This window comes from Sylvia atricapilla, chromosome 6 (genome assembly GCF_009819655.1).
Source record: "Sylvia atricapilla isolate bSylAtr1 chromosome 6, bSylAtr1.pri, whole genome shotgun sequence".
Classification (NCBI taxonomy): domain Eukaryota; kingdom Metazoa; phylum Chordata; class Aves; order Passeriformes; family Sylviidae; genus Sylvia; species Sylvia atricapilla.
Window position 1 is genome coordinate 7,617,475 of NC_089145.1, and position 23,222 is coordinate 7,640,696.

Sequence of the window (23,222 nt, forward strand, 5' to 3'; positions counted from 1 at the left end):
TTGTAGTTTTTCCTTTAATTAGCACTCCTCCGTGACAAAGTCAAGTATTGTTCACATTTAAAGCAAATCTCTGTGTTTATGATAAGCTTGAGCAATGTAATGTTCCTTAGGTCTGAAGATTTAAGAAAAAGAAATGTGTGTTGCTTAAACAATCCAAATGAATACTGTTCTAGCTGGCACATTTTAAAAAATAATAAAAAATTTAAAAAATAAAGGAGGGGAGGACAAAACATGAAGACATTGCTGAAGGTCACTGAAGTCCCTGTTTACAAAGGGAGAAGTTAAACCCTGTTAAAGGAAGAGGAGAGAGATGCAGGTACCTGACTGAAGACTGTTAATGGATTAGTCCTTTTATATATTCCCAGCATAAAGGGGGTGAAGATTAAGTCCTCATCTTCAAAGTGACTAGATCCAGAATTACTTACAAAGTCATTCATGTCAACATGAGTTCCAAATTGTCTTCTGGAAGTGTTTAACTCTCTCTACTGTGTCTCTATTGTATATACAGTGCTGTAAATACAGAAAATGTAGGCCATTTAAAAAACACAGTTGATTTCTGTGCTGCCTTTTTTTTTTTTTTTCTGTTTGTTTGTTCATTTTTTAATGCATATGTTTATTCCTGTTTTTTTCAAGGACACTTATTTCTCATCTTCCTGAGACCAAAACCAGGGAAACAGATTGAGAGACAAAAATTAGGTAGATTATCGACCTAGACATTTAACTTGTAACACCATCTAGCATTAAAAAACCCCACATCTTTCTTCAAATTCAATATCATGGAGTGCTTGAGCAGAGGTAAAGATCAAAAAGTCTGATCTTGCCTTGCTGAGAAAGTTTGTTTTCTTTGGCTGAAGCAGTAGGATTGTTCAGCACTGTTATCTACTTGTTGTTTTCATTATGCTAATACACAGTGATCCCAAAAAAGGATCTGAGTTATGCTAGGGTGTACACTAACGCTTAGCAAGAGAACTCCTGCCCAGTACTACCCATCTGAGAAAAGCTTACAGAAGATGAAACAGAAAACAGGACCATGAACAAATGAACCTGGAAAGGCTGTCCAGCAAGTTAATGGCATGCATGCAATGAAATCCACCTCCTTCTAATCCTACTTCAGTAAAGTGTGACAGTGTAGTAGCTAAGGCACACGTGTGCTAAGGGAGGAAATGTGTCTAGTGTGAACGGGAGTAGATGTGGGCCCATCTGACTGGATACGGCTTTCTCCACCATAGTCTCCACTTCAAGTCCTCAGAGAATTATCTTCTGAAGACTGTGTCTACATCTGACCACATGAATTATGCCTTGATTTACACTGAATAGACATAGTTCTTGGTTATGAATGAACACTAGAGCCACCAGCTAAGATGGAGATCCCAAGTTAGATAGTGTGGGTTCTCCTCTGAGTGCTCTTACTGCAAAATAAAGATAGTTAATTGCCTTCTAGATAAACTATGATCTAATATAATTAAAAATGCTCCAAGAACTTTAGATACAGAATGTTGATAATTGTGGATTCCAAAGCTCCACATACTGGGAACTACATATTATATATTTATATGTAAATAATTAAAACATCTCTTGACCATGTGCAATTCTGTATGAGGTTGAATGCCTGCTTTGCTAATACTGATATATCCTTTATATGGAACCAGAAATGTTTTTGCAGGTTTATTCATCAGTCTTTTTCCTCACCAAGAAATTTTGATTTATGAAGCAGAGGGAGCAGCAACCTTATAGCTATCCTTCTAAATAGCAACCCTATGCTATCCTTCTAAATCATGTGAGATGGGGAGGAGGCCAGGTTCAGTGTGCTTGATTTTGTGTGTTTCATGTCCAAAACACACTAAGCAGAGAAGCCATTTGGTATAATCTGGAAAGTTTTTAAAGTACCTGCTTGTGCTGAGTAGAAGGTAAAGCAGTGAGAGGGATGAAAGCCACACAAAATATGTTGTGAAAGATTTCAAGTCGGAGCTACAATTCAATAGGAAAATTACAATAAAGACAACAGTACAGAAGCACTAGTTTAAACTGATAAAGTCAGAACATGACCTGATACCCTGTTGGTCAGGGTGGTGGTGGCAGTCACACTGGAGTGATGGATGTGGTCTTGTCGAAGTGGTGAGCCTGTGGAAAGGTCTGGTCCTTCTCTGGAGGTCTGGTGGTGGTGGTGGAGAGCTCTTGTCCTCTGGGAATCCAGTGATAGGCATCATCATGTCCCAAACCCCGGATTATAGAGAGGCAGGCATGTTTGGTACCTCCCCTAGGGTGGGGAATTTCACAGTGGGCTGATGTGATTCTGTGAGCCATTCTGGGGAATCCTTGGCAACCCATCAGCAGAGGTGACCCCTCATGGTGGCTGCTGCTTCCCCAGGAAGAGTTACCATGGTTGAGCCATGGCAAAGATGGAGGAACAATGCTCCACCCACTGTAACAGTTCATCAGAAGGTAATGGAGCTGGTGGTAGGGTACATACTTTGGTTACACCCATATGTGTTACACCCATGCTTTGGTTAGCCCAGGACACTGCTTGATCAGAGGGAAGCTGCTCAGGTTTAGGCAAGAAGCGGTGATATTTCATTTCTAATTGCTTTGATACTGGAAGCATAACAGACTTAGTCTTACTGGAAACGTAACAGATTTAATCTTAGCATTGTTGTTGAGACTGTTTTATAAAGCTATTACTCCTTCTGATAAATGAAGTGGATAGTTTTCCTGCCGGCACAGCACGAATGTTTGGGACAAAATCCTGGCTGCTAGCTACTTTCATATTACTGGACTTTTACCTTTTCCACTTCCACTCCCTTCCCATCCCACTAAACTTTTTTTTTTTTTTTTTTTCTGTGTGTCCTACTGAGGACTTTAGGGAGGTCTGCTCTCCTTATAGATCTGAATAAGCTGCTTGGAGCAGTTCACCAGAAGGATGTAAGCTGCAGGCTATTAGATTTCTAAAGGCATGAAGGAAAGCTGCAGTTCATGTCCATCAAAATAATGCTTTCTCTGAAGGAATTAATTCTGCAGATATAGGTGAAATAAATAGGGAGGGATTGTTGGATTTTATTTTACATAATCGACATAAAGAAACTATTTCTTAATGGTACCTATTACTGTCAATGGCTGTGTTCTGAACTAGACCTCTAGGGATTAAGTGGGAGAGGAAAAGGGGAAAAAAGGAGCTTTCTATTTAGCATTCCAGTGAATTGGTAGATCATATCTTCTTTGTCATATCTTATTTACACTTATGTTTTCAAAGTAGTTTATAATCTAGTAATAATCTATAGTCTAGAATCATTAATTTTAATTAATGATTAATTAGGGACCATATATGTGTGTATGTTTATATGTTTTAAACTCTCCTTATGTGATATAAAGCCATGGGACACATAAGTAATGAGCATCACAAAAATTTAATTCATGTACCCAGAGCTTGTCAGTATCTCTGCTGAGATGATAATTTGAGCTCCTGTCTCTTTGTCAGATTTCAGTTCCTTTCAGCATGCAGCATCTTATCCTTAAAGAATTGACCTAAGTTGAGATTTGCTTTGCATTATAATGAGAAAACCAAGAAATTATTAATAAAAATTGCCACTGAATGTTCTTAATTTTATCACTGCCTTTGTAAGTGGGTGCTGACTAGTTCTGCATGACACAACTCTTAATTGCAATAATTTAAGTTATCATCCTAAACCCCTGATCCAGTAAAGTACTTCTAAATTTAAGTGCTTTGCTAGACTAGGTCTGTGTTTGTTTCAGGCATTATAGACCACATCTTTTAAAAATTATTTCTCCTTTCTTAACTGAAATTAATTTTCAATGTCAGTTTATACAAGTAACTTTTGTATTATTGAAATTCCTCTTGTAAATGTAGAAGGTGACCATGCTTCAGTGGTATGGTTTGAGTATATCTTTGCTTTTTTCTAAGTCTTTTGCTTCAGGGTTTCAGACATATTTGATCCACCACTTCCTCTCTTCCCTTTTGTTCAAATTCTAAGACAAAATGTATTGGTAGACAGTCCTAGAAAAACAAGAAAAATTCAAATGTGAGTAGCAACAAACAGCACTTGGGCTACCAATCTTTGTTCCATGGTAGAATTTACCTTTAAATAAGCAAGCAAATAAGAATGGCTATTACAACAGATAATACAACTTAGTAGGACCTTAACAAACACTGGCTAACAAGAAGACAGGTAATTGCTCGTATGTGTTCTGTAGATGGTTTTACCATGAATGACATGGTTTATGATTGATCAGTTCCTGCTGAAACGTTGTGGTCAGGGTGGATGTTTACTGAATAAAGATCTGCTCTTGGCCCTGGGGAGTCCTTAAGGCTTCCCCACATGTTCAGAACCCCCAGGTGCCCAGTTAATAGTGTTAAACCAGGGGATGTCTGCCAAGTCCAGTGCACGGCTGGAATCAGTGGCATCAGGAGCACCAAAGACAGAGGTGTGCAGCTAGAAATAGCAAGTAGAAGGCAGGCAGGGATTGTAGTGGGGATGACTGGGAGAGAGGAACAACGGACAGAAGAGGGAGGAAGGAGGTAGGGTAGTGGAGAACCTTGCTCCCAGAGCTTGACAACCTCTGCTGCTCCCAAGAGTAATTTAGCTTGTTTCCATGATGATGCTCTTGAACTCACACATTTCCTTGAAGTGCAGCTTCACAGAGTAAGAACAGGATTGTAATTTACCTTCAGTACTCTTATATTCCTCAATAATATTTCAAGTGCTGTGAGTGCTCAGAGGTGCTCCTTTACCTTTAGAGGTAAAGGACTAAGGACCATATATATCATGATTACAAATGTAGAGTCAAAACCATTTTCCAAATTATTTGAAACACCTAGTTCTATACAAATTATTTGTCATTATTTGACATGTGGAAATAATTTAAATAATTTGCTATGGTAGATTCAAATACAAAACTATGTGAGATCATTTTTGTATCATATTGACTGGATTTGGTAAATATCTGTACTATTCCTCCTTCTGAAGTTAAACTGATGCCATGTGTGTTTCCCTCTCTATTAGCAGAGTTAATTACATGCCACAGTAAACTGATTTCCCAGAATTTTAAATTATTTAATTTCTCTAATGAAGACAATGAGATTCTATGCTACATACAAAGAGAGAGATGAAATAATAAAAGAAAAACAAAGAAAAGGAGAAAACCACTGAAGACCTGCTTTGGCAGAGAACTTGTGTAAACCATTGATTTCTTTCTGAGCTTGAAATAATTGATTACATATTTCAGTTTTGTGATAATCTTTTACAGAAGTGCTTTGTCTGCTGGCACATATATGAAGATGCAAGTTTCAGGCTTTCCAATACAGTTTTATTTGTATACTGCTGGTGACTAGGCTTGATCCTAAACCACCTCATTTCACACATGTGCATCCACTTCCCCATGATTTACATCTGCACATATTAAAATTATCGGCTGCAGAGTTCAGCTGACTTTGCATATTTGAAAAATTAGTCAATTTAACAGATTTTAAAGCATTCTTCATTGTGTTCAAAGTACCATTAAACGTCTCTTTTCCCTGCAGGAAGCTTTCAAAAAAACCAAAAAAACAAACCAAACAAAACCAAAGCAAACAACATCACTTTCCTACAGCTTTATTTGTACATTCATTTATCTAGCACAGAAAGAATGCTCTTATCTTTCTTGCTGCTTTAACAGTGCCCTGTAATGATAAATGTAATTTCTGTAGTTCAGTGTTAAAAGGAGATGATAAGAGAAAACTGGGAACAGTTTCCTTTCTGGCCTGTCATGTCAACTTCCCTGAGAGACTAGTGCAATTTCTCTTGCTTTCAGACAGGATCTTTACTCTGTGATGTGTTTATTCATCCAATGTGTTTCCTCAGTATCTGGATCTTGTGCAATCTCCCTTGGGAAATTTACCAGAAATGTGTAGGAAAGACATAACTAAACTAAAAAAACTACTGTAAGATACCAGTTATAAATGCAATGCAAAATATTAGAATTACTTTTTTCCCCATAGATCTTGCAACACATTATTGCAGATAATAAGTTCTGTAAGCTATAGGCTGACTTCATCATGCTGCATAACAGCTGAATAGAGTCTGGAAGAGGAGACTTTCCTGTTATATATTTAACAGGTAGCATTTTAAAGCATATTGATTTGTGACAATAACTATAAAAGACTGCAGATAAGATAATGCTCTCTAAAATGTTTTCCTTGACTTTGTCAGAAATGACAACTGAATCGAAAGTAGCAAACTGAACCTCTGAGTAGTTATATCTTTATTTTATGATGTTTTCTATTTGATAAATTTAATCTCATTGGTCTCGAGTGGCTTAAATGGTATTAGTGTTGTCCAAACACTTCTTGAACTCTGTCAGGCTTGGTGCTTGTGACCATTCCCCTGGGGAGCCAGTTGCAGTGTCCAGCCACCCTCTGAGTGAAGAACCTTTTTAATATCCAACCTCAACCTCCCCTGACACAATGTCATGACATTCCCACTGGTCCCCAGAGAAAAAGACATCAGTGCTTGCCCCTCCTCTTCTCCTCACAGGGAAGTTGTAGACTGTGAAGAGGTCTCCCCCCAATTTCTTCTCCAGGCTGAACAGTGCCCTCTTCATACAGCTTCCCCTCCAGGCCCTTCACCCCCTTTGTAGCCCTCCTTTGGACACTGTCTGGTAGCTTAACCTCTTTCTTATGTTGTGGTGTCCAAAACTACACACAAGACTCAAGGTGAGGCCATACCAGTGCAGAGCACAACGGGACAGTCTCCTCTCTAGACCAGCTTGATGCCTTAACTTTTACCCTTCATGTTTTCCACATTCTGTGCTGCCCAGGGGTGTGGTTCTGAGCCTCATGTTAAGTGCTGGTGAGCTCTCTTCACAGAGTAGGGATACAAAACAAATCCTTTCCCTGCTGGAGACTAGAGACAGCTTTCAGGCCCAAAAGCACAGACAAGGGTGGGCTGGAATTGGACAATTAAACCCCACTATGCAAATGGACCAAAACTTAGAAAAGTGTGAGACCTCATGCTGGTCAGGCATTTTGTGACCATTTTGGGTCCACCTTGGGTGTAGCCTTGGTCAGTCTCTTACCCTGCCCAAGGTGTATCCTAAAGGCTTTTTAATAAATACCTACTTTATTCTCTAGCTCCCTGCAGTCTCTGCTTCAGGTCAGCCTGCCCAAGGCATCAGGCTGGTGATGCTTTGTGTGATGCCCCCAGCACAGGGCTGGTCCTCCTGGCTGCCAGGGCACTGCAGACTCATATTCAACTTGTCATCAACCAGGATCTCCAGGCCCCTTTTCACAGCACTGATTTCCAGCATCTCTTTCCCCAGTCCATATGTACATCCAGGGTTTCACCATTCTGGGAGTGTTAATCTGTATAGCTGTACTGAAAAATAATTTAATGGGTAACGATAGAAAAATGTTAATGATATGAAAAATTTCTTGGTCTAGTTCTATGAGAAGTGTCTCTGCATCACATAGAGTCATTGTTCAGTCTTTTAAACGTTGTCTGTGGCCATGTTTATTGTGAATAAAATTGTATCCAATATTTATGAAAAAATCCAGAAAGTTACTGAATTCTAGCAATTTCTTACATGGGTCATTTTCTTCAGATAACCAGTGATAAGTTCACGTAAATTTTGTAAACCGATGAAATGGAAGGATTATTTCTGTAGTGGATTCTCTGTTACTCGACTAAAGGACCAAACCAATGGTCTGATACCTATGTTGTGACAGTGACTGGTGTTACCTGTAAGAAATGTGATACAGTGGAAATTACGGACTGCAATTCACAAGAGACTTTCTCACTTGTGAACAAACAGTTGACTTTGACTTTGAAGCAAGTTTGGTTTTGACTAATGAAACTGTGACTCTGGTGATAAATCTGAATATAAATGCCTAATCCTGTTTTAAAATGCAACTATGCAGTTCTTTACTTGAGTTGGGAACTGGAAATTGCAAGCTTTTGACGTTTCATTTGGCAGTACAGCCTATGCCTAATGCTAATAAACATCACATTAGCTGTCTGCTGAGGACTACAGGCTTGCCTAAGCCCATCACCTCATCTGTGACATGTGCTGGATGCACTGTCATTACCCCAGCAGAGACCAACTACCTTTATAGGATTTGCACTAAACAGCATTTACATAGTGTGGTTATCCGTTAAGCTATGCTACAATCAGCAGAGTGCAGGAGATCTTGAAAAGTGTGTCAAGAAAAGAATCTCTGGCTGGGGTTGAATTCCAGAAACCTGGGAGCATGGGATGGTGTTGAGGGAAAATTTGCACTTGCAAATATTGGGTTGAAATTAAAATGTATTGCTCTTTATCTGAGAAATGAGAATTTTATCCAATTATTCTGCATGTGCAAAATGTATGTTTACTTAATCAGAATTTCAGAGGGAAAAGGTAACTGGCTAGTCTGGTGTCCTTCTCTATGGTTCCCCTTTCAAAGAGGGAGAACAATGGTTTTTTTGCAGGTACAAAGCAAAAGAATCTTCATTCTTTTTGGTTGCATAGTAATGTGTTATTAATGACAAGACTGAGAACTGCAGGAATCTGGGAGCTCCTAATTCCCTGGAATGGAAAATTCTTGCAGAGAATGGATTTCCTTCAAGTGAGCAGTTTATACACCTCCTAGGGACAGAGAGAGAAAATAATTGTCTTTATTTACTGCACATTTAAAAGCATCTTCTGAACCCCTGCAATCCTTACATGACACATACATTATGTAGAGCCAGAGATCCTTCCACTCCAGGTGCAGGCTACTTGCCTGATCCTGACTTCAAACACAGGGCTCCCAAAATGCTTTCCTGCTATGTAGTTGCATAGCTAGCTATTGTTGCAAATTTTGCTGTTCTATTTCCAGAAAAAGACATGGAGAAAACAAAAATCTGGAGTTACTTCCTTGTATACTAGTAGGTAGTATAATTTCATAAGGTGTCTGCATGCAAGAATGTTTGGGTGTTTTCTAATTTGTCTGTTTATGCCAAATTAGCTCAAGGTTGGCATCTCAATGATTAAAACTACAAAATAATGTTCAAATTACACTCAGAAGTCAGACAAATGAGCAAAACAGTTCAAGGACATTTGAATACCTTGAATTTTCCAGAAGGATATTATGGCATAATGTTAAATGTTTTATAGTATGGAATTAATTTTGCTCTTGACATTGAATTATTATCAGATTGCATTCACATCAATGGAGCACATTTGACCATAATTTTTTTTCCTCAGGAAAAGCAAATCTGACTCAACCCATGTATACGACTTGTGAAATTCATATTCTTCCTTCTCCTATATGAAAAAATGCATTACAGATTGCATCAGCTGTTTTTTTCTTGATTCCCACAGGCACAACAGCTAACAGATCTGGAGCAAAAACTATCAGTTGCAAAAGACAAATTGGAAAATGCAGCCCTTGACAAAGTAAGTAGTGTAATGTAATGTGAGCGTGTTTACCTCTATCAGTTGTGGATGTTTTGGTGTAATTTGACAAAAAGGAATGAAAACCTTGCAGTTATTTAGATGCATACTAAGTTGCATCTGAATTGTACGTGGGAGTGATGCTACTGATGATACTAACTATGATACACAAAGTTAAGTACATCTGCAAAGTTATTTAAGAAAATAAACTAAAACTTGCTCTAAGCCATTGCTTAGGATTAATATGACTATGAAATGCTTTTATATTTTATATGTAATATTTCCTATATTTGATACGTAGTGTGTAATGTTATATATATGTTTTCCACCATATATACATATGTTTTTCACTGGCTTTTGCCATGATATACCTTGATTTATGTACCTTTAAAAAGAATCTTTGATGATTGAAATGTGAACACATTGTGTATTTACAGGTGTTTTATTTTTAATAAAAACAAAAAAAGCCTAGGTGTTTTTTAATATCAAATGCTGCGAACTCCCCTTGAAGTGAGTGTAAGAAGTTACCTCAATGGCCAACATTTGACACATGTCTTGCTTTGATGAAACAAAGATTTAAAATATGATTTCCTCACTGCTGTAGTTATCTCATTGTTCTTGTTATCTCAGCTTATTTCAATTACAGACTTCTATTTCCATTAGTTTATCTATCTGCGTTTCTGGGAGTAAAGTACACATGTTCTAACATGAGTTGCAAGCATCTCACCGCTTAAAAGTTTTATTTTGATTTAATAGATAGTAGTGGGTCTGGAGAAATACATTCTTAACTGTTAAAAGGACCTATGTTTTTTCTGCTATATGGTGCAAAAGTATATTATGCTCATCAGGGAAGCCATCTTAGTTGGATTAAAATCTCTCTATAATGTGTAAGAATACTAATTATCTGAAATGTTGTAGACAAAACTCCCTGCAAAGTGTGTGTCTTGCGATACTTATGACTTCTCTGTGGATATTATACATAAAGGGCTGGACACTGTATGATATTTTGTAAACTGTATTTTTCTTCTCAGAAAAAATTATTTTAATAATTTAATTTAATAATTAATATTTAAATATTATTTGCAGCAATCATTGTGGATAAAACTGCATGAAGGGATGGGAAGAGAGTGCAATGACTTCCTAGACAGTTTGGTGTCTAATGAATGGTAACCTAATCACAGAAAAATACTGCTTTAGACAGTGTTAATTCCTTCCATCAGCAGAAAAAGAAAAAGCAGCAGCTACTCCTAAGTGTTTGGTTTAATACAGATAGAGAAAGTTAGCAGTTGTGCTCATCACAGCAAGTCTTAGAGAGATGATGGTTTCTCATTTTCCCCAGGAGTCCCAGCTGAAAGCTCTGAAGGACACTGTGCAGCTTTGCCTGTCATCTGTCCTGCGGAATCAGCCTCCCACAGTGAATCTAATCCCTTCCAAACCAGCTGAGAAACTGACTCCCTCAAATACAAAGGGCTCCAAAGTTCCATTGCAGGTGACAAGCACCAAGGTATGATTTCTCGTTTTGGGTTTTTTTTGTTTTTTTTGTTTTTTTTTAATGTCTTTGAAAGTTTGTCCTGTAACAGCATCAGACTGAAACTAAGAGGATTTCAAATTCATTGGAAGATTAGGACAAATTTTGAGGATAAATCTAAGACTGTTTCTGATGTCAGTAAATTGCTTTTTTAGTTGGGAAGCAGCTACTTTTACTGAGTAGCAAAACTCTATCGCTTTGTGAATGGATCACGTCTGCACAACAAATCTACATTGAAGATGGATTTGCATTTAAAATAAATGCTAATTCAAAGGATCATTTATCTATCAGGCACCGATGGTGAGTTTGTGATAATGCAGCACTAAACAGTAATATAGGGTTTGCTTATCATGGTTTCTTTCAGTGGAAAAGAAAATTATATAAAAACCATAAAATACTCTGGGACACTCCAATCAAAATTGCCAAAATGAGTCAGTGAACTTACAATAGGCCAAGGGGAATATTCCAGTCTTGCAAAATAAGAAGGGCATTTTCAGAGAAGGCATGAGGAAAAAAAAAGATGAAAAGTGTTTTGGGTCAATAAATTCAAACATTATAATACAGTCAAGATTTACAGTGATTGACAACTGTCCTAGTAATTTTCATCTCCAGTGTTGTATTTTGCTCCTGAATTCAACTGATTAAGTAGATAGGTCTAGAATAATTCTGTAATTTCAGTGAAAGGGAAGTTTTACTTCCTTTCTCCAGAAGAATGACTGAAGAACACTTGAATATCCTCTTTTCATTCCAAAATTGAAATAAAAATAGAAATTGCTAACTCACAGCCAATTTGTAATTTGTATACGGCAGCTGTTGGTATTCACTGTTAGTGCACCGGCTGAAGCCAAAAATTAGTACATATAACTAAAATTAAAATACAGTTTTAGAAAGATGAAGATAATTATAAAACTGGATATTACATAGCTACTCTTAAAATTAGGATTGTCGGTTCCTTAACTGTTTTACAGGAAGAAACCATCATTCCCAAAAAGTATTACCTCTGGAGAAAAAAGCACTGTATTAATTAGTAGCAGCACATGGGTATGATACCTTAATCATTTAGATTAAGCTGACTGGATCTGTATTCTATAGGACAGCAGACTTTTCTTTTATAGGTCCTACAAGCTGAAAAGAACTCTGGGATCTCAGGAGCGTGCTGTTCCTAATTAATGTGGCTGTAGAATTGTTTATCTTGCTCTTATTATCCTTTTCTTCAGGTTGGAAGTGTTGATGCCTCTGTCATGAGAGCAGAGAAGTCCTGAAGGATAAAGGCCTGCTAGACATTATGTCTGTGTTTAAGACTGCTCTAGGGTCAGAGCCTTTGGAGAATCTGAGGTCTCCTTAATGTAATAGATAGGGACAAGAGAATACAGCATAGAGATTAGAATTAGATTTTTGATATTTGACTGAAATACAGAGTAATCTTCCTTTTTTTTTTTTTTTTAAATGATTATAATAGATTTTGCATTTAGTGTACTTGGTAAAATGTGTCAGTACTTCTGTGCTATAGCCTTTTGAGAAACCAGCCTGTAGTCCTCTGTATTCAGAAGTGCTTGAATAAGTTAAACTGCCTCTAAATAGGCAGTTTTAATATTTCTCTGCACTTGGCATCTGCCATGAAAATGTCTAAAAGAATAATGGTCTGCAAACATCTTCTTCCACACACTGACACCTCATTATTAAAAATCTGTGTATTATCTATGATTATAAAACCAATAATCTGCTACTGTGAATCAAGCTGTTAAAGAATCGTAGTCAGCCGCCCTATGCACTTGAGCTTATAAGTGTTCTTTTATTATGCTACCCTTTCTTATATATCTTCTTCTTGGCTTTTTTCCCTCCCCTTTGGCAAACACCAGTTAACTCTTAAATACAGATGTATAACTCTCTTTTTCATTGTTATTAGATTTGCATAAATATTTTGATACAGCAGGCTAGTATTTGGGGGGAATATAAATGTATGTGATTAATTAAATGTGTTATCATACATAAAAGTGGGAACTTAAGATGAGCAACACCTACACATCTTGTCATGTCAGATAAGCAGCACTTTCACCTTCAGGCAACAAATGATTATTTGTCTGGTAAATATCTTAAGATATTTTCACCCAGCCTAAAAATTGCTTTCTGAAATGTCAAACTTACTTTAAATCCATGGAAGGATAAATCATACAGTGTATGAAAGCTGTACCAGTTGGGGACAATTATCCTTGGGATGAGGGTGCTTCCTCATTTAAAAAAAGAAGTTACAAATAAGTAGGTTGTATATTTGTATTCATTATTGGTAACTGTAATACCTGAGAACTTGTTAGAGATATTTAGTGCAAGAACCTGGTGTAGAAAGGATAATTAGGAAAGCAAGTTCCCAGATTTCTTGAAAAGGAAGTACTTGGGCACTTTGGTTTTTTTCTAGAGAATATGATATGAAAAAGAAATAAATAAGGTTTAAAAAGTGTGTGCAAAGCAGTGCATTATTAAGTGCCTGAATCAGTGCAAAGCAAAGTTGTGGATAGTTCATTAATCTGGAAAATTGTCTAGTAAAGGGGAATTATCACATTTAAATCATAGGAAAAGTAATCTTAATGTGATCAAAAAGCAGTATAAGTCTAAAGTCTGTTTTTTTGACATGTCCTAAATAAATTAATATTTGCAATGTACAAGAATGTAAAATACAGAATTTACCATGTAAGTTGGCACTAATATTTCAATCCAAAGCCATTTTGCCTGTCATGTACCTGTCATAATACAACCCTGGTGCCGAAAGTACCCATTGACAAATGCATTTAGGGCGCTGTGCATACAAGTTTCAAGGACATCACTAAAATCAAGCATAACCAGAAGGTGGATCATTAATCCTGACCCTTGTGAATTTTAGCTTTCTATATTATTGACCATGACTTTTATTATATAGTTTATTTTGCTCTGTAATGTCAATAACTATTTTATGTTCTGCCAGTGCAAAACACTACTAAACTATGAGAGTTGGATCTATCTTTTGTTGTAGCACTTTTCTTGGCTCATTCCCATTACAGAGGTGGTGATGAATGAGAAAAATGAAGATCAGGGAGGACTGAAACTCTTTCCTTTATATTCTCCAAGTGAATGCCTAAAGTCAAATGCATTTACATTTAATAATAAAGCATCCTGTTTGGGATGTCTTCCTGTAAGACTCACACATGATCAGCAAATATATAAGCCTCTAAATTATTTTTTTTCAATGTAAAAAGTCAGTGTTGGTCCTAAAATTTTGTAGAATATAACTGCCTAAATAGATGCAATATGTTTTGGCCAGAAGTCAGATTTAAGGACTCAGTTGATTTGGCATGGGCTGGGTTTTTGGTGTAGGGGTGGCAGAGAGCACCACAGGTGTGGCTTCTGTGAGAAGCTGCTAGAAGCTTCCACCATGTCCAGCTAGTCAGTCTCTGATGGATGGCTCTGAAGATGGACATGAGAGGTTGGTAATGCCTCTGAGATGACATATTTAAGAAATCCAATCAGCCCAAGTGGAGTTTTTTCCAGGGGTGGCAGGGTGCCACTTGCAAGGGCCATCCCCAGTGCAGTGATGCACCATGGCCACCACCATCGTGGCACGGCCTGCAGTGAGCCTTGTCTGCCTGGAGCCCCAGCCAGCCATGCTGCAGGCAGAAGGGCAGGGGCAGCAGCTTCTCCTCCCTGGCTCCCTGCATGAGGAAGAGGAAAGGTGTTGTTAAATAGCACCAGCACTGTGGATGCCACCACTGCCCATGCAGCCGCATTGAGGCCATGTGGCCAATGACAGAAACACGGTGAGCCACTCCACAGTGCAGAACCTGGATGAAATCAACCTCTCGGCACTGCAGGATCCTGCAGGGATCTTTGAATGAGTGGAAGTTGTTGGCAGTGGTACCTATGAGCAGAAGCTTTTCTTGTCAGAGATGATGGGGAAGTGAGACTGTGAGGGAAAACAACCTGGCAGCACCAAGGTCAGTGGAAAAGGGGAGGAGGTGCTCCAAGCATTGGAGCTGAGATTCCTCTGCAAGCTGTAGGGAGGACTGTGGTGAAACTGGCCCCTTGAAATGTGTGAAGTCCACAGGGGATGCAGAGACCCACTTGCAGCCCGTGGGAAAAGTGCTCATGCTGGAGCAGGTGGATGCTGGAGAAGGCTGTGATCCAGTGGCAAACTCGAATAAAGAGAGAGTGCCCCTGTTTCCAGACACAGAGAGAGAGGGGCCTTGCTTCCAGACTGGAGCAGCCTGTCCTTAAAAGACTGCACCCTGTGGGTGAGTGACCCATGCTGCAGCAGTTTTGGGAGGGCTGTTTGCCCATGGAAAGGGACCCCAGGGCACAGTAGAGAAAAGACTTCTCTCCCTGAGTGACCAGGTCTCAGATGATGAGCTGACCATAGCACCCTCGCCCTGTCTCCCTGCCCTGTCAATGGGAAGGAGGGAGGGACTGGGGGGGAAAAAAGGTGTTTGAAAGGCTTATTTTACTTCTCATTACCCTCCTCTGACTCTTTTAATAATAAATTTACTTTATGCCTTTAAATGTGAATATGTTTTGCCCTCAGAGTGTTTTTCTCCTGGTCTTTATTTCAAGTGGTGAGCCTTTCCTTTATTTTTCTTTTCCTTTCCTCTGCCCAGCTGTAGCAGGAGAGGGTAAGCAAATGGCTTTTGTGGATGCCTGGCATTTGGCCAGCGTCAAACCACAGTAGGGACCCAGCCAGGGTGTTGCTCTCTGTTCTGTTTTCTTCCTTTGGCCTTTGTGAGACGTGTTGGTGATGTTTTAAACTTGAACTTAAGAGGTGCAGATCAGTGTCACCTCAGGGTAACAGTATAAAAAGTAATTGGAGATGATGGTTGTGTGATAGCTGAAGGGATGCAATGTCCATCAGTTAGAAAACAGGGAGAATGAAGCAGCCCTGTTCACTACTCCCAGCTTTGGCTGGTGTCTGAGCAGTGTAGCTCTAGTTAGTGATTTTAAAAGTTTCTTACAGAGTCTGATTGTACTGGCTAATGCAATCCTATAGAAATTGAAAAACCTGACTAAATCTTGTCGTTTGCTTTGGCAGAGGGAAAAGAAGAAGAGTTCTGGTATGTTGTAATGGACTCCATTCTTTTGAAGATAAACAGGAGGCAATTGGAAATTTTCCTGTTTTCCAATTTCCTAAAAATAGAAAATGCTGTAAATGTCTGAAAATGTGACACTTGGAAAGTACTTTCTTGATGACAACTTACCTAAATTCTCAAATTTCCCCTTGTTCTGTAGAAATGAGTACAACATGCTGAGAAATTGTGTATCTTTTGCAAAGGTAGAATCTTAAGCAAGAATCAAATTCTGAAATCAGAAGCACTATGCACAGGCTTTTATTCCCCACAGTTAGTAAGGCTTAAGGCTGTCTGGTTTTGCTGGCATCCCATGGGATTTCACTGTGTCAGGTAGCCAAGAAATCTAGTGAACATAGATTTTATCATTTATTGAACATATGCTGCTTTTATTCAATGGGAAGAAATGTAGGTTTGAAGAACTGTAATTTCTTCCAGTCTGAACAGACAGGTCACTCAATACAGGTATTAAATGGCATTTATTATTTAACAGATCAGTTATTTATATTGATCTTATAAATTTATCTCCACATTACTTCCTCCAGTAGTCAGTTGGTCTCTAAAACTAACAAGTCCTCATTGAAGAGCTATTAACCAGAGACTATTTGGACTATTTTATTTCAGATGTGAATTGAACTGTTTTTCTTGATTCAAGTTAAATTGTAAATATTGACCTGTTTGGTTTCTCCTGTTCTCCATAATTTCTGAAAACTTTGTATTACTTAGTAATTCAATGCAATATAAGTGACATGAGAAAGGTTTTAAAACTGGTGTCTGAAGTTTTAACTTTGCTTTACAGAAAAACTATTTTGTTTTGTTTCCTGTCACCAGCCTCCTGAAGAGTCTCAGTATGTCTTGCAGACAACGTGATGCTTTCAGGATAGTTTCAGTGCACGTTCTTCCTTTTTTGTCCTTTTGAATCTTAAAAGTTTCAGGAAATACAGAAAAAGATGCTTCAAACAAGCAACAATTCAGTGGAAGGAAATTGACTTATAAAGAGATAGCAGAGTGCCTTCCCCATACAGCTGTCCATTTTGTGTATAAGGAGAGACAGGCAGGAGAAGGAACGTGTTTTGCCGGCTTGGGAGGTCCCAGCAGAGACAGAGGCTGTGGACAGCTGAAGTAAGCTAAAGCAGTTCATAAGCATGTCAACTCACAGCCTCAGTCTTTCCCGGAATCCACAAGAGTCACAGGAATATGAGTTCTGGGAATGCTTTTTTTTTTCCATTCCTTTGGCATTTAGATAGAATATCTTGATTATGTATCTGGAAGTAATAATTTACAAGGGAGTGCTCTAATGAGAATGTATATTGACATTCCCTGTGTAAAATTTGCTGAAAATGCTGTATATGAAGTTGTTAACCATTTGCAGTATATCACCTCCTGTTTTTTCATTGTTATCCTGAATTTTCACATGTGACTTATTTGATATTTTATCTCAATTATATTAATGCCTTTGAATTATTATATTTTTATTTTTCAGGTCTGGCAAAATGTCTCAGCAGAGAAAGAGAATTTTCACGTGGCCTTGAAAAAGGAAGAAAATCAAAGCACCCAGGAGTGTGATTCTCAAGATGTAAGATAAGCTCACCTGAAAAACAGGGCCCTAAACTAGGCTGTATGAAAACATGAATGCTTTAGGCCACTGTCAATGGGACTTCTCCTAGTCAAGATGATAGACATATTTTATAAGCCAGCTATGTTCTGGATTAATGTGCTGAGGAGAAATGCTCTTTGCTGTCAGTCTGCATATATATTATCCAGGTTTCTTTTAAAAGCTGCTTAATAGAACTGGTAGAGCTGTTGCAGGAAGAGCAGTGGTGGAAAGTGTGTCATGTTTAACCATTTCAAGAACTCATTTGTTCTTGGTTGAAATGTTGCCTGCATTGTAGTGAGATGCAAACCCCTTGCTTACATATCTTTATATTTATTACTAATTTATTTCTTTCTAATAATCAGGCACAGCCTTCACAGATGTTTCCTTTAATAAAGCAAAGCCTTTGGGGAGATGTAAGACATGACAGCATAATAGTTGAAAGGATGTGATATCTTTCACTGCCAGTCTAGAAAAGCTGCAAGCTGTATTTTTCTTGTGACTGCTCTGATACTGGTGCTTTTACTGAGACCATGCACTCAGTCAAACAGCATGGTATGAGCTCTTAACAGAAATCTCAAATGCATGTACTGTGGCTGTAATCCCAAAGATACAAAGAGAACAGGAAAAAAGACAGAAAAAATGAGTAAGCAAATTTTGTTGATAGAGTCTACTCTGACTGTTGAGGATTTGCTGCTCAATAGTTCAAAAAGTATAGTGCTACTCTGACTAATTTGCAGGTGAAGTATATATATTGAATATTCAATATTTATTGAATATATTGTTGTATCTTGAGATAAAATACTGTGGAGGTAACTGGGTAGCTTGCTGTTTGTGATCATGGCAGTAGGAAGAAAATTCTGGAAATAAAATCTTAGTTCAGTATACAGTAAATTATGCTAAAATTTATACAGCATCCATTTATAACAAATATGTTACCAGTTTATTCAGTTATAAGTTACCTCCCTTTTGCCACATCCTCTACAGAACAAGGAAAGGAAACTTCATTTGTTAATAAAAACTGAAGGAGGAAAAAAAAAAACATGTAAAATTATGAAGTTGGAGTGAACTGCGTTTAGATTATGACTAGAGGTTAGTTATTCTTTGGAAAAGTTATGGAAGGTTTGATGAAATGCAGAATACTTTTGGTAGAGACTCAAGTCATTTAGGCTAAAAAGCTGTGTGAGGAAGTTTTAAACCGATCTTTTTTACAGATTTTAATGTATTTTGTAATGTATTTTACAATACATTGAAAGAGAAGTAAAAAGAAAGTAGCTGAGCTGTTAACATATTTCAAAAATCAAAAGAGTATTTGAAAGTATTAAAGAGTTCACAAGTACTGTGATGAAAGATACCTAAAAGATTGACTTTTCTATAAAATCAAGGTTTTAGTTACTTAGATTAGCCAGTGGTTGTTTTTTGTGCTTCTAGCAACTAGCAGCTTTTTAGCTGTTTAGTCAGACAGCAGACAGACACACTGTCCAGCTGAACATAGGCTAACGTAGACATAAAAGTAGTGCAGGTGATGGCATTGGGTTAGAATCTCATCTTCATCATCATCTCCCAATAACATAGAAAGACACAAGGAAGAATTCAAATTATTAGCCTTGGAAACTGAACTAAAAATGTATCCTTCCACAGTTAACCTTTCTATATTGGTATTAGAGATACCACCTTAATTCTGGAGGAACTGGAAGGAATTTATTTTCCCAAAGGATCATATTCCTTTAGTAATACAAAGCTGTAATTTGTACCTGTGAACACTATCACTTAGAGAAAATCCAACACGTGGGAAGAGTCTTTATTGTATTTTTATCATTATTTGGTTATGTGTAATTTTTTCTGAAGTGTTTTACAGCTGCTTAAGTCTCAATGAAGGAAGATTAAGGTTGGATGCTTAAGAACATATGACAGCTTGTAATGCAGTATTCTTTAAGAAAAACTAATGAAGATGCACTTAGAAACCTTGTTGCTTAGAAACCTAATATTTCAGCAATCCTTTCTCAGAACTTTACAAACATTTTTTTATTGTGTTTCTGATAAAATATGATTTATATTTTTGAAGAATTAGGGTAGTGAAGACTGACTAGAGAAGAACATGCAATCTTACAGATATCAAGACAAAAAATAAAGCAAAATGGTTAGCTGCTGGTTCCAACTGATATTTTTGAGTCTTTATGGCTAGGCATCTCTATCTTAAATTTGTGATCTTTCTGCAATTTTGTAGTTGAGGGATTTATGCCTGTTCACAGTAAATAGTGTAGTTTACATTAGAACAAATACAAATGAAAATTTATTGACAAATGGGATGCAGACTAGTAAATCTGGAAATTAGTCACTGTTGATATTTATGTGTAAGGAAATTTGACACAGGACCAGTAATAGCCAGAAGTAGGTAGGAGATCCTGTGATACATAATCTGAAATTCGTCAAAAGAAAAAAAAAATAACTTAAATATTCTTGTCCAAGTTCTCATTATGCAGATTACTTGTACTTTATTAGAGGCATCTTGTCAATACTGCTTTTTTTTAGCCTTATCCAGAGATGTTTTCCTATGTCTGGCTCCTGAAAGTCTCTGTGCAGAACCAGAGTTCTGCAGAGCTCCTTCCCCTGTATCTCTTTTTCTGTCTTCCCAAAAGCTTTTGGGATTTTGGCTTTTACACCAGAATTTACTTTATTTCCTTTTGATGTCAAATAATTTTTATGCATGTAGCATATCATTTAAAGCCACTTATTTGGTATTGCTGAAACATCAAAGAATTTATAACATGATTCTTTATTCTCTGTTGTCATATTAGATTTTTTGCTTTGTCCTTGTAGAATCCTCTCTCATAAATAGAAGTGATAGTGCTTTTATTTACTGCCCTAAATTCCTGCAGTAAACAAACGCTGCATGTTCATGAATCATTCAGTGACAAAGGACATTGAGTATTGGAGCCAACCACAGCATTTTGCTTCATTTTCTTAAATCAGTTTCAGTTGCAGAGCTTTGATCATATTGCACTCTCCAATAATTTTCCAAAGGGAGTAATAAGAGGAAAATGTAAGAAAAAAACCCCAAAATTTCAAACTAATAGAACCCTTAAAGTAAATTTGATTTTGTAAATGAGGACTGGGAAGGTCATCAGAAGTTACATCACCTGAGTTTAACCATCCCCTCATGCTTCTTAAAAAGGAAGGCAGAAGAAAACACAGAAAATAGTTAGGGAGAAGAGACCTTTTTTTTTTCCAATGGCAGGAAATAAACTTCCACAACTAAGTTGAAATCCAACAATATTCACAAATTCTTTCTTTTGTTGTGCTGTCAGTTTCATAAATGCAGAAGAGTATTTGTTTAATAATCTTGTATGCATTGTTCATTAGAAGACAGCCTTTCCCTGTGCTAACAATAAGTTGCACTTTTAGAAATGTGGTATTTTAGTCATCCGATATTTTTCAGCTATATCAAAGCATGGTATTTTGAATGGTCTCCTTACTGTATAGCTTTTGAGAGATTTGATCTTGCCCACCTCTGCTGTGTTTTCTCCCTTTTGATCTGCAATCCATCTGTCACTTCAGGCACAAACAAGAAAATAGCCAACATTATTTGGTTGTATGATTGCGTTGCCCCTGCATTCACATACTACTTTTCTGTATTCCTGGAAAGATATTAGCTGATGTCCCAAGGGTCATCACCTGGCTGGGCATTGGCTCTTGGTGTTGGAGATTTTTCTTCCTAAAAATTTTTTAGCATGTAGCTTAAGAACCTGCCTAAACTTCTCTGGAAACACTAAGGAGAGGGACAGGCACAAAATCATTTCATATTTATTCCAAACTCATTACACCTTCATTGGAATATGAGCCTGCATTGCTTCCAGAGATACCTGTGTCTTGTTCAAAGTCTCCAGATGTGAGAGAAAGATAGTGCCTCTTCCTGCCCTCCCTCGAAGCCAGCACAGATTTAAAACTTACCTGTGACAAATAGAGGTTATGTGCAAGCAGATCTCATACAAATTTCTGCCCAGCAGTGGGGAAAATAATCCATATTGTGAAATGCCATGTTTGTGACATTGTAAAATGTCAATGTTGCACTCGGTATGAAAACTAGAGCATCCTTGAAGTATTCCTGGAAATATTTTAAATTACAGCCTGCCTTGTTATGTTGGTACAAGAGGATTCAATGCAGTTATATTTAGCAAACAGGACTGACTTGAGATCAGGTGGGATTTTTTACCTTCTAAATATTTACCTTCAAAGATGCTTTTACTCTTTTGTTAGCATTTTTTTAACATTTCAATAATAATCTTTTGGAAAAAACGTTGACTCTTTGGAAGAAAAGTAATTGATCCTTCTCTGATAGAAATGGAGAAAGCTGCTTTTTGCCCAGTTGTTTGTCTCTTTGTTCAAGCATATGTTGAGGGACTTTTTTTACTGTGGAATAATCATGGTGTAAGGTACAGGAATGCCTGCTTTTGTGGGGGAACACAGAGTTCTTCCCTGACGTATGTCCCTCAAATATTGAAATCTTGATTCAAAGCTTGGCATGATCCCAGTATCTCTTCCAGAAGGTACTTCTAAAATCTCATTTCCATAAAATAAAATACCACCCTGACAACATTTCAACACTTTTATTTTCCAAAAGCAATTCTTTTTGCTTTCTGATAGTTTCTACCATGTCAAGCTCTCATTCTGTTCTTTTGTAGTGAGTGTATCTCTCTCAGGAGGGAATCTGACAGACAGAAAGGGAGTCACACAGACAAACACAAAAAACAATCCACTGCTTGGCATAGAGGGAACTAGCAACAGTAACAAAAGTTTAGTATTTTACTTTCTTTGTCTGTCACCTAGGGTTGTGAAAGGTATTCTGGTACATTGGGTTGGTCTTTAGCTGAGGGACACAAAGATATATGTACTGTATTTGTATATTTATGTGTTTGTATAGGCATACATATAAGTGTATGCTTATATACATATATAAATAAATAAGCATGTTAATACACACGGGGGGGATGTGATTATATATGTATGTGTTTATACATATGCCTGGGGCCATAGCAGGATGGGATTCAGTTTGGGTTCTGTTAAACCCAGTTTACAGATACAGCAGAAGGTTCTGTTAATACACATCTGATTCAGTTTAGCAAACAAATTGATAAAAAAGCCACAACCTCTTTATATGTATATAGATATACACACAAATATGTATACATACATAAATACATATTTTTATATATATATGTACGTATATGTGGATATGTACGTGTGTGTATACACCTTTTCCATAACAACTGGTTACAATCCTGGCTATTGAACTGTTGTTGACTGACGGCAGATTGAAAGTCAGTGCTGTTGTTCAATCTGTAATTTATTTATTAATGATATACAATGTTTCACAGTGACAAGCAATCAATAATGAACATGTTATGCTTCAACAACATAAAGGCATTCTTTAGAAAAAGTCCCTACAATCTTTCTCCAACAGTGATCCATATGGTATGCTACTAAAAAGAAAAGAACTTGGAGTGAACCAATATGAAATTCTACTGACATAAGTCTTTATTGCCTTTTTCTTATCATGATAGCCTTTGTTATCTGGTGTGTGAAAAGACTATGTAAGACTGCTCACTCATATATCACT

The 23,222-nt window shown here is 37.3% G+C and overlaps 1 protein-coding gene across 1 annotated transcript in view; it reads left to right on the forward strand.

The window, feature by feature from the left end:
- LUZP2 (leucine zipper protein 2) overlaps positions 1–23,222 on the forward strand; it is a 47,679-nt gene that overhangs the window by 21,518 nt on the left and 2,939 nt on the right. Inside the window, exons 7-9 of the mRNA XM_066320552.1 lie at positions 9,331–9,405; positions 10,742–10,906; positions 17,495–17,587. Of these exons, the coding sequence (XP_066176649.1) occupies positions 9,331–9,405; positions 10,742–10,906; positions 17,495–17,587 (333 nt within the window). The remainder of the gene's footprint in view (positions 1–9,330; positions 9,406–10,741; positions 10,907–17,494; positions 17,588–23,222) is intronic.